At 46.2% G+C, this 11,668-nt stretch overlaps 1 protein-coding gene across 11 annotated transcripts in view; it reads right to left on the minus strand.

The window, feature by feature from the left end:
• Positions 1 to 616: 616 nt before the first annotated feature.
• Positions 617 to 11,668, minus strand: part of LOC125767602 (PR domain zinc finger protein 1) — a 36,639-nt gene continuing 25,587 nt past the window's right edge. For 6 of the 11 annotated variants that reach the window (XM_049434363.1, XM_049434365.1, XM_049434362.1 and 3 more), the window contains 5 exons: positions 8,691 to 8,915; positions 8,475 to 8,591; positions 7,290 to 7,328; positions 4,575 to 7,155; positions 617 to 4,502 (listed from right to left, as the gene is read on the minus strand). In XM_049434363.1, coding sequence (XP_049290320.1) covers positions 4,048 to 4,502; positions 4,575 to 7,155; positions 7,290 to 7,328; positions 8,475 to 8,591; positions 8,691 to 8,903 — 3,405 coding nt within the window. In that variant the 5' untranslated portion in view covers positions 8,904 to 8,915 and the 3' untranslated portion in view covers positions 617 to 4,047. Of the gene's footprint in view, positions 4,503 to 4,574; positions 7,156 to 7,289; positions 7,329 to 8,474; positions 8,592 to 8,690; positions 8,916 to 10,440; positions 10,588 to 10,673; positions 10,825 to 11,668 lie in introns of those variants that run through there. The other 5 variants (XM_049434367.1, XM_049434366.1, XM_049434359.1 and 2 more) reach the window with 3 other exon arrangements.

Consider the following 11,668-nt stretch of genomic DNA (forward strand, 5'->3'; position numbering starts at 1 on the left):
CGTATGATATTGTACTTGTGAAAAAAACGTAATATGGAAGACGGAAAGTTGAACTCTTGTTAACATTTTGTTACATGAATTTCTCCAGATTTTCACTCAATAGATTTTAAGATAGTGCTAAAATGAGGCACATTTTTTCTTATCAGTACTAGATAACAAATTATTTGCTGTTTTAGTTCAACAAAAGTCTGAAGCAAAAGGAGTTAATTGCACAGCTTTTGTTAAAGAAAAACACGAGAACTCATATTTCTCGTATGTATTGGAAGACAATTCATATGAAAACTCTACATCATCACATCATCAAAGATGTAAACCAAAAAAACAGCTACGGTTACGGAAAAATATTTTCGTTTTCATAATTACACACCTTACAATTCCGGTTTCATATTTACACATCCTTTCTTCGGATATTTAAAAATGTTCAAAATTTATGTGATCGTTATGTTTGCCGATATCTTTGCAGTAAAGATTTTCTGTATTTGTATAAATATTTCCACTCGTTTCCCATAATTACGCACGTGCACATTCCGGTTTCATATTTACACACTCTTTTTTCGGATATTTAATAAAACCCACAATGTATGTCGATATTTTTTTTCAGTAAAGATTTTCTGTATTTTTATAAAGATTTCCACTCGTTTCCCATTCACGCACGCATATTAGCTGACGCGGACACATTTGTCCGTTGCCCAGGTTTCGCACACTAGCATTTTTCACTTACGACTACAGCAGTTAATTATCCTTTTAGTCTTACTTCATATGTTCTTGTTTGTTTAAATTATTATCAGTAAGGTAGCGTTCGTATTTGCTTCATCGGCGTATCGGTTAAGGATTATTTCTTTTTCATTCATAGTTTTCCTCTTCCTTCGTTTTATTTGTGTGTGTGTAATACATAACATATCCTTTCCTTTTCCAAGCCCAGCTGCGAGATGCTGAGTTGCTTCTATTCCATTTTTGTTTTTCATACTATACAAGCACAAACGGGGTTTGTTATACTCTCTGTTATCAACTATTCGAAAAAAGTGGTCCTGCAATCTATGTTAAGCTACGGGTTTAGCAGTTCACGCTAATGCTAATGCGCTAATTATTCCACTCCTTTGCGTTGCATTCCTTTGCTCCTTGCTTTAGGACAATAATAATGATAGTAATAAAAAAAACAAACAAACAAAATACACATTTTATCAGGAGCATTTCCTCACGCCCGTTTTACGGTGGCTCTTAACGAATTAAAATGCTTGCATCGTGTGTTTCAGCGTGCCCGGTTTGCTCACCTCTTTACCTTGCCTCTTTTCACTATCCTAGCACGATGTGAGATGCAACATAAAACGAGAATAAAAAATTAACGCACTAATTCAATTAATCAGTCAGTTTTGTTGTTTTTCTTCTCTCCGGGCAATGAGAATCCTACGGTCAGATCCCACCCCATACATGGGATGGCCAACCAATCCCGAAGTGCTCTTACAATCGTAAAAAAAATAACGTATGAAAAACGTGATGGAAAATGATCAACATTTCTCGGTTTTCAACTCGTCGTTCCGAGTGTATTTTTTTGTTGTAATTTGATAGTGCGCGTATCATTGTATATTTATCTGTATATGTTATCATGCTAGTCCTTTTCTCGCCCTTTTTTTTCTCCTTCGCTTATCGTAGAATATCCTGTTATGGTTTTGATCTTCGCGAAGATCGCAACTATTGCAGACTTAATGGCTAACACAATCGCTTTCTTTTCTAACCTCTAAACACAAAAGGAAACGGGGGGAAAACACAAACAAAGATCAACGACCGGAAAACGATAAACAAAAACTAACAAACATAAAACGAAGATCTTATTTTTTTAAGGAAACTGAAAGCATGGTTCCGTGACGATCAGGACCGTGACATTTGCAGCTCCAAAAGCCTCAATCGCGATTGACGTTTCGTGTTTATGTGTGAACTTTTCTGCGTGTGCTGATGTATGCGTGAGATGGATAGGTTAAGGTTTTACGGAAGGAATACACCGTGTGCGGGACACAACCCGACGTACATCAAACAGGAAAACAGGATGAACTAAAGAATGGAACCATCTGTAGCTGGCTAGCTGATCTGGCTAACAGACGGGAGTTTGTAATTTTTTAGAATCGGTTTGGCCACTGTTTCAAGCATTGATTGCCATTTTCATTTGCAATTGATCTCTCCCTTTTATGTCTCTATCCTGGCGTACCCTAGAGTTTTGGATTGAGTTACGACTACATGTAGAATGCGGCTTAGATTCTGTACTTGATTCTGGTTGGAAAAAAGAGCATCCACAATTCTAGCGATTCCTACGCGATTTAGCATTCTGATTTGTTTGTTTTCTCTTACGGTGTTGCAATAACTTTTATTCTGTTTGTTTTATTTGTATAAACTTTTCTTATGATTTTTCCTTTTTTTTGTTACTTGATATTTCTTATTTTCATTTTTTGCTTATTTTATTGTTGCTCTTACAGAGGCAAAGGTGTTAAGGGTAATGTTTGTGTTTAATCATAACTGTAATATCCTTACTCTGTTGTTCTTTTCATCATGTTTTTACTCTGTTCACTGTCCGTTTAATATTTCTTCCCCTTCCCAGGTTTTAGCACCAAACGAATAATTCTGTTTTTCTTTTTATACATGTTTTTTTTGTTTTCATTTTCTTTTCTAAACGATTTTCCACACATTTTCCCCGTTCCATCTCTTTCATCGCACTTCACTCGCAATAAAGTTTAGTTTATAAATGTTTGTTTTTGCTGTTACTTTATCTTCGTAAGTTTTCTTTTCTTTTTTTTTTGTTATATAATTTTATTCATTAATCTAAATCTTAACTCTGAGTAATAGTATTAGTACCGCGATCCACGACAAAGGGAGTAACCCTTTGCGGGATGTGCACGGTTTTGAAAAAGCACCGATCTTCAGCTAAGTTGTGAATTGTAATTTTCAATTACATCCGTACACCTGTCTCTGTCCTTTGTCTGTCTGTTTGTGTGTGTGTTGTGTGTGTATCGTGGTAGTACTGTAGTTTAGCTTAAGGTTTTCTTAATAGTAAACATTTTCTCTCCGCATCGCTTCATCAAATTCACTCGTATATGTTGCTAAGGTCACCGCCATCATTCTCACCTAACATCTAATCTGTTTTCCTGTTTCGGGGGATACGAATCATACACCAAAACACAACGGAAATGGAACAATGCGTGACAAACCACCATGCACTAGGTAAATGTATGTTACAATCCGCTTCCCAGGCTGTGTGTCCCATCGCTCACACCCGTTCACGAAGGAAAACTATCAGTCAGTCGAGTGGTTCGAGCGTTTTCTGCCGGATTCGGTACCGAACAACGGCACACCAAACCGGTCCCACACACACACGCACACAAAAAACGAGCGATGTGAAACGAACGAACAACCTAAATATCCCTAATTGCTATCAGACTTCAATTTTGATCTTTGATGCGTTTCGGTTTCCTAATTATGTAGATCTATATTATATTTAGATTTATATATATTTCTAACGGTAGCCCTTCGTAGTTTATTTTTTTGCACGCATAAAACGCTGGGAGTCTTATCATGGGGCGTTCTTAGTATCTACGCTTCTAAGCGCCACACATCATGCACACGCATTGCAACACAGCAAAACAAAAACAAACAAACAAAAGGAATTTAATGTTCCGAAGGGAGGATAAACGAAAAAAAGAACAATTTTGATCACAAATTCGAACCTAGGTGGGGACACCCGGCGAACACCCCACGGATGCTATTACAGCCATTATATACATGCGCCAGCCCATGGATCAACAAACTCGTTACATGCTAACTGGATAAGTTACGTTTCTTAAGACCACTTAATAGTATCGCCCAACAGCTTATATGCGAGTGATGCACATTCGTTAAAAACAAGATGATCTACATTTCCCGCACATTTCGGAACAATAAATATAAATATATGTATAGTGCAAAACAGGTTTGTTTCGACGACGTGTTTTTTTCGGCTCAATCTCATTCAGTTTGAGCAGCGGGGTTTTGTTTTTCCTTCCCTAAGAGTCGTATCACACCGGGCTACGTACATTCGATCACCATCGGTTGGCTGGACTCGATCACACTCGGGCGGCTGGTGGGTTCATGCTGGGAGGCAGATGATCCCGATCCACCACCACCACCCGTTCCGTTCGTGTTCGGTTGCACCATATGTCCACCGTAGTGTAGATGCGGTGACGGTAGATTGTGGTTGGTACTGTTGGGACTGTTATTGTTGCTCGTACCATTACTACTTGGGCTCGCGCCATTCGTGTGCTGCTGTTGGATTTTACCCGCCGACACCTTGTGTATGACCTGCTCGGAATGGTGATGCGACATTCCGGCGTGTGGATGATGCGGGTGTGCTGTCGGTTGGGCAGAAGATGTGGCCGTCGTTGTCTGTACCACGCCCGGTCCCGTTCCATGGTGCGATGCTGGAAGGTGTGACATTTCGTAAAACTCGCGACCACCTTCACCGTCCGGTTGACCGTCCTTATCTGTACGGGAGAGCAAAACGCAAATTAGATATGGCGAAGTTCACTGGCGCAGTTAAGCAACGCGATACCTACCTAAACACTCGGACGTGGCCGCTGCAGCCATTGCCAGTTCCTCCTCCAGATTGTTCGGTTTGCAGCTGGTCGTCTTCCAGTGCGTACGCAACCCGGACGCACTGATGTACTTCTTATCACAGCCCTGGCACACGTACGGCCGATCGTTCGTGTGTAGCCGCTTGTGCAGCTTCAGGTGCACGAACTGGGTAAACTTCTGCGGGCAAAGATCACAAGCGTACGGTTTCTGGCCACTGTGCAGACGGAGATGCGTCTTCAGGTTGGACGTGGACGAGAAACGTTTCTTGCAGATGTCACACTGATGTGGCTTTTCGCCCGTATGCACCAGATGATGCTTCTGCAGGTGGGCCAACTGGGTGAAGGATTTCGTGCAGACGTTACACTTGAACGGCCGCTCGCCCGAATGCGTCCTCAGGTGCACCTTCAGGTTCGACAGCTGACCGAACGTTTTGCTACACACGTTACACTCGTAGTGCATCTTGCCGTCACGTTTCCGCAGCGGATAGGGCAGACTTCGGTAACCGCGCGAATTGGGACTGCCCGGGCTCATCGGGCTACCGCTGCGAGAGTACGATCCACCGTCCGGGCTGAGACTGCTCGGTGGTGACACGCGACCGGGCGACATATGCGTGAGCGGTGTTAGCGGTTGCATCAGCGGATGTCCAAGCGGTAGCTGACCTTTCGATTGCAGCTGTACAAATCCGGACGGTTGGGTTGGACCGGGTGGACCGCTCGGTAAGCCCGGTGATACCGTGCGCATCGGGGTGGTCGACGATGTCGTCAGTCTCTCGTAATGCCCTCCGTTCAGCGGCGGACTGTAGGTGGAGCTGGAAGCGCTATTGATCACACTGGCCGATCCGTTCGATGTCGTGTAAATACTGCTGCTACTGTAGCTCGGCACTGGCGACTCGTACGGTACGGGCGAGTGTGTCCTGTGGTGATGTTGCGGGTGATGTTGCCCACCGTGATGGGGATGATGCGGATGCAGATGATGATGCTCACCCGGATAAACGAGGGGTGAGGGTGAGGGCGATGGGGCCGCTTCCTCGCGATCGTGCAGCCGATCGTGCCCGAGGTGGTAGCTGCTCTGGTGCGGTTGCTGATGCTGCGCATGATGCAGATGATGATGGTGCGGGTGATGGTGCAGATGGTGATGGGGCAGATGGTGGGCGAGATCCGCATGGTCCGCCTCCTTCGGTTCCTGCTCGAGCGGCTGAGATCGGGTGGTGGGCTCGGTTGGCTCGGGTGCCGGATTTTGAGAGCTCGAGTCCGGACTGCAGGCCGTTCCGTACCGTTGCGACTTCTTGTACGAGTAGGCCATCTCGGTTGGTGAGGTCGGAGGCGGTGTTGCGTTCGGTTGCCGCCGGTGTGGATCATCTACGGACGGTGCCCGATTGCTACCGGTCAGTATGGTCTCGAGGATCGAGCTCGAGCTCGGCGGAGTGTAGCGGATGAAGGTCGCCGGTGAGGTGGACGTCGGTTCTGCCTCGTAATAGCTCTTCGTCAGCGGGACCACAACCGTTTCGGGCGTTGTGTCCAGCACAATCACGGTACTCGTAGCAGGTGTCACCTCGCGCATACCCGGTCCCATCGGTTCGGCACTGACCGGACCAACCGTTGCCACCGCTTCTACCTCCCGTTCGGTTGCCTCCAGCTCTGGTTCTACCTTGAAGTTTTTGCTGTTGTTCTTAAACTCGTACTTGAGCGGCATCTTCATCTTAACCTTCCGGTACTCATTCTTGTCACACGGCTCGGTCGTGCTTACCTTGTGCTGGCCTACGCTCGTTTCCTTCGGTTCGATCGCCTTCTTCGAACAGTCCAGCACATAGTTGTGTTCGCTTTCGCTATCGCTCGAATCCTCCGGTGGTGTGAATCCATCCTCATGGTACCCATTGCTGTGGTAGCCCTCATCCGACCGTACCGAACCATCGTTCGGTGTCAGTTGATGTTCGTACGCCGTTTCCTTCGTTTGTGAGATTGGTGAGTCGGCGTCCACCTCTTTGACACTTTCCCGCAGCAGTGGGCTTTGCTCACGGATCACAATGCGTATTGGAGATCGATCGCGTAGCGATTCTTCTGTTGCGGCAGTCGCACCAACCGCGGCGGAACCCCCGTTCCGGGGCTCCCGCAGTACGGTTTGATGCAGCGCGTGATGCTTGGCGGAAGGAACATGACCATGACTGGTTGGTGGGGCGGGCGGCGATGGACTCGGCGTAGGCGTACTGCGTACCATCGCTGGTAGGTATAGGCCCATCACGTGCTTCACATGATTGTAGGCTACCTCCGGTGGGACGGGTTGCTTGTACGTCTTCTTTACCACCTCCTCGCGACAGATGGAGTAGGTCGCACGCTCCGGATCAATGTCGTACCCGAGCCGCTTTGCGAAGTCGCGACAGTACCACACCATCAGCTCCTCGTTCGGCATGATGTCGCGTATCGTGTAGAAGTAGATGTGTTCCTGATGCTGGCAGGCGACCAGATTCATCACCGAGAAGCTGTACGCGGACGCTACGTACCGCATCCAGTTCGACTGTGCTGTATCCGACCCGTCCAGATAGTAGAAATCACTGTCCTTAAATATCTAAAACAAAAGAAAACCACCCCGAGAAAAGAAGGTTCGATTGAAGTGGATGCCTTTTACGACCAGCGCCCAGAGAGAGTGAGCGTTTTTGGGGACAATCATTCCTCTATATTACAAATCGTGTTCATAAGTACCTTGATATTCCCATAGGAAACGTGTCGCAGTTCCTGCACCTGCACGGGGTTTAGTTATGGGGTTAGATGGCGATAGGATGACCAGTTGAGGGTTAGAGGTTCAGAATTAGAGTTGATTGTTTGGTTTGTTTTTTTTCGGTTTTTTGGTTTGTTTGTACACGTCAGTCAGACACGAGAAGCAGGAAGTTGATGTTATGGAAAAAGAAAGAAACATAAAGAGAAAATATAGATTATAGACAAAAAGTTCTCTGCCAAAGGCGCATAAGGAGGTTTTCTTCTGTGGTTCGCTGTACAACTAGGAGTATGTTTTATTTTCTACTCTATTAAGCGGGATGGGATTTCGACGAAACACAATAATTCCTCTCCAGACAACCGACAACAAAGGCTACCCTTAAACGGTAGAGTCACAGCATTAAACAAACGTCTTCAGCGAAGACGATCGTCCCTTTTTCGCGACAACAAAGAAATGGCGGCGAAAGTTATACCTAACACCCCCCCTGAACATCGCGAAAGAAAAAAATCAACATCGTCTGCATTATGCTTCAGAATTTTTCAGCTCTCCATTCATTTGTGTCGCTCTCTTTCACGCACACCGAGTTGCGCGAGAGTCGGGAAAATGTTTCCTTATTGTCGCGTTATTAGGAGAGGGTGAAAAGCTGTAGTTAGAGGAAAGAGAACGGACGGCCGCCATCCGTCAATTGACATAAAGGAAAAATCGTAACACTTTTCCAGCGAGATGGATAACTGCAACACCCTTCCGAATTTAGATTGGGGTAAGGTCAGTTTTGCAGCAAAAAGGGCATCGAAATTATTTATTTACATGAAATAAAGAACTGCAGACGAGCGTTTCGGTTTGTTTGTTTTTTTTTTATACAATTTGAAGGGGGAAAATATTTTTTTGCATTTTTATAAATACAAAGAACTCTATTGAGTGCATGCGATTGGAAAACAATTCATCTATATTGCGTGCGCTTTGAGCATAACTTTCCCGTTCGACAGGATGCTCATGCTCAAAATCATCTAGCATCAATTTCTAGAAGTTAAACCACCACCAAATCATGGAGAAAAAGTGACCAACAGACAGAGAAAGGGCCAGCAGGACAGAACGAAATTCCTTTGTCTAGTTGTACTAGCTTGCTTATGCATACGGAGAATTGTGGTTTCAACCACGAACAGAACACTTACCCTCCAAAAGTACCGCCATAGCTGTTTGTCACTGGGATGGCTCGGTGTACGGACACCCTCGAACGGACCGAATCTGGTACCCCGAGGGATGACGCCCGTACTCCACACACCTTCAGTCTGTGGAAGAAAGACGAATCGTTGTTAGAAAGTTTCCACTTTTTTATAATTTCCCTTCCCAAGTTAGCGCGTTTCAGCGCGTTGGAGAAAACAACGTACCGTGGATGTGGGCGTCGAGAGGACGAGGGAGGGTTTGAGCGTCAGGCTGCGGGGTAGTGTCTTTTCCGCCCGTCCCGGTACACCCTTCTCGCAGGGCATATCCGGCACGATGTAGACGGCCAGCCGCTCGAAGTCTTCCTCTCGCATACGCGTAACATCGTAGTCCTGCTGCGCGTTTGGCGTAACGCTTCGAGGGGGATTCGCTCCAGACATTTTGATTAACTGCTGCAAAGAAGAGGAAACAGAAGACAACAAAGAACAATAATTAGTGTACGTGTGTGCATGTGTGCCGCGGGAGCTTGTGTGCCCACAGTAAGCAGGGTGGGTTGAGACGAAGTGGCGAAGCGCTCAGATAAAGGCGTCACACACTAGCAAGAATCGATTGCAACTTTTCCACCTGTACGTCATGCCAATCCAGCTACCCAGTCCTCGTGTTAGCAATGGGGGAGAGCGATAGGGTGGTGGAAAATGCATCCTCCACACCTTTTGCTTCGCTTTGTTGTCTCAAGGTGAAGTGCCAGTGAAAGGATGCGATGGCGATGAGCGTACGATGCGGATGTCCAACCCCGTTGAGCGTCCTTGCAGAGAGCGGCGCGTATATAGGTTGCGTGAGATGGGATGGTATCGGAGGACGGAAAGGACACGGGACAGGGAATGAAAAATCCGACTCAAGGTCAGCACCGAACCACCGAGCACCGAGTGCGTGTGTGGGTTAGAGAGGGAAATCCCCCATTAAGGTTCGTGTGTGTGTGCGTTTGAGCAGGAGTGTGTATCCACCAGGAAGCAAATGTGTGCAAGCGAGCAAGCATCTAGGTGCAGTTATGCAATCCCTTCTAATCCTGATGCAGCAGCACGAAATGTGGTGAGCGCGTATGCGCTTCTCGAGTGACGCTCGGATGCTCCATGTCCACCCATATTCACCAGCACCGGTCGTACATATTTCCTTCATTTGTGGGACGGACGGACGGAACGGAACGGGTTGGAAAATTGCAGTTTTACTCTTTCCCTATTGTCCGTGGTCGCGACTGTGCACATGACTTTCGGGTAGAGAGGGAGGGAAAGTGACGAAGGCTTGACGGAATGGAGAAACCCATCCGTTACGTAGCAGCAGCCCCATTTTTGCGTGGTGAAGTATTCACGGCGTCTACTGCAGAAGCGTCGTAATTTATCGATTCGGTACAATTTCCCAACAAGATTACCATGGAAAACGGTGCGCTGCTTTTTTTTTCTTCTCTTTCCTGGCACCCTCGAACAAATAGGTGGCTTCCTATTGTTGCAAATGGTATTTCCCTCTTGTAGAAGTATGTGAAAAAACTGACCACCCTTACACGACTGCTACACTCGTCCTGCGTGATGTGTGTGTGTGTATGTGCTTGTGGAGAACTTCCCATTTGCTTCCATTGCTAGTTGACTGATTTACACCAGCACGAATGAAAGTGAAATATCAAAGGTCATACCAAATTAAACTCGTCCCCCTGTTAGCTCACGACCCCACTCACACGTTCACCCACTAAACAAATGTCCATGGTGTCCAGGTGTGTCCGTTTTTAACTTATCGTTCTTTAGGTGTGTGTGTGTTTTTTTTTATCAAACTGTATGGAGTTTATAGCATTTCAAGGATATCACGCAAACGGACCTCTCCGGCACCATCCAACACACTTATGCAACGACACTGCAGAACAAATGCATCAAACCACATTTCAACGGTTATTCGGTGCTTCTACCGCACACAAACATCGCCGGTACCAACCTAGTGCCGAAAGGATGACCGAAACATTGGACAGCGTAAGCGTTTTCGTCACACTCTTAGCAGTACTTCACACTTCTCCAATCAGAATAAACTCCTTAATGCCTTTTCTAGCACATCAAACATTCTTCAAACGGAAGGAAAAACTATCTGCTTAAAAGGAAAAAGCAGTCACCACGGTACAAAATGTCACCAGTTGTGGCAGCATCCACCTTCGCACGATCGTACGTACGCACTTTTAAAAACTGCCAACAAATGGTACAGGAACAGGCGTGAAAGGCGTACTAAAAACCTAACGTACTGCTTCATCACGGAAGCGGTAACGCTTTAAAACACCCATCGCCCGATTCGATCGATCCACACACACACACACACACTTCCGAGGACCTTCTCGACTGCCAAGGGTTGAGTGAGGAAACATCAAACCCTGGGACGGATGGGCCGTGTGGGACGCGCAAACTGTCTTGCTCTCATTTTGACGGAAGCGACAGCTTCGCAAAGCTTGACAAGGAAGCGGATGCCAGGACAGTGGTGTACACTCCCAATACCGACCGACCGACCGACCGAGAGCCGAAAACACCTCCACTACTGACCCAGTTTTCACTGCAAAATCCTTTTTGCTGTTCCAAAATGTCGCTTACTGTCCCTTTCTGACGCACGCACATTTTTGCGCTTTGGCGAGAGTGTGGTGCATAGGTCGGGAAAACGTTGCACAAAGTTAGTTGGGATAGGTCCGGGATGCAGACATCCTCTCAAGCCATCAGCTAGTGTACTATCGTGCCATCACGTTCGTTCCTCCGAATAAGGATATGTGCACCGGAGATGAGATTGGAATCCTCTCGGAAAGTGCTCTCGATGCAGCATCCGAAACTTGAGAGCGACAGATAGAGAAAGAGAACCAGAAAGTGTGTTTTTGTGTTTTTTTTTCACTTGCAAAACCAGTGCTCCCAAACATGGAAAGTGCTCCCCGAAAGAAACATCCGGAAGTGGTTGTGGTGGTTGATATTTTTTTATTATTATTTTTCCCCCATTTCACTCTCGCTTTGGATGGATTTTCCAACTCGTTTCAGCATCTGCAAGAAGGATTTGCTTCTCTTGCTTCACAGCAACAATCCGTTTGCTGCTCTGCGCATAAACAATCGTCAATTGAAATGAAAACCCTAAAGAAAAAAAATCTTACCGAAACTCTTTCTTTGTGTCTCGGAATGTTCTTTTAGCCTGCCAGGTGCCA

The sequence above is a fragment of the Anopheles funestus genome, chromosome 3RL (genome assembly GCF_943734845.2).
Source record: "Anopheles funestus chromosome 3RL, idAnoFuneDA-416_04, whole genome shotgun sequence".
Lineage (NCBI taxonomy): Eukaryota > Metazoa > Arthropoda > Insecta > Diptera > Culicidae > Anopheles > Anopheles funestus.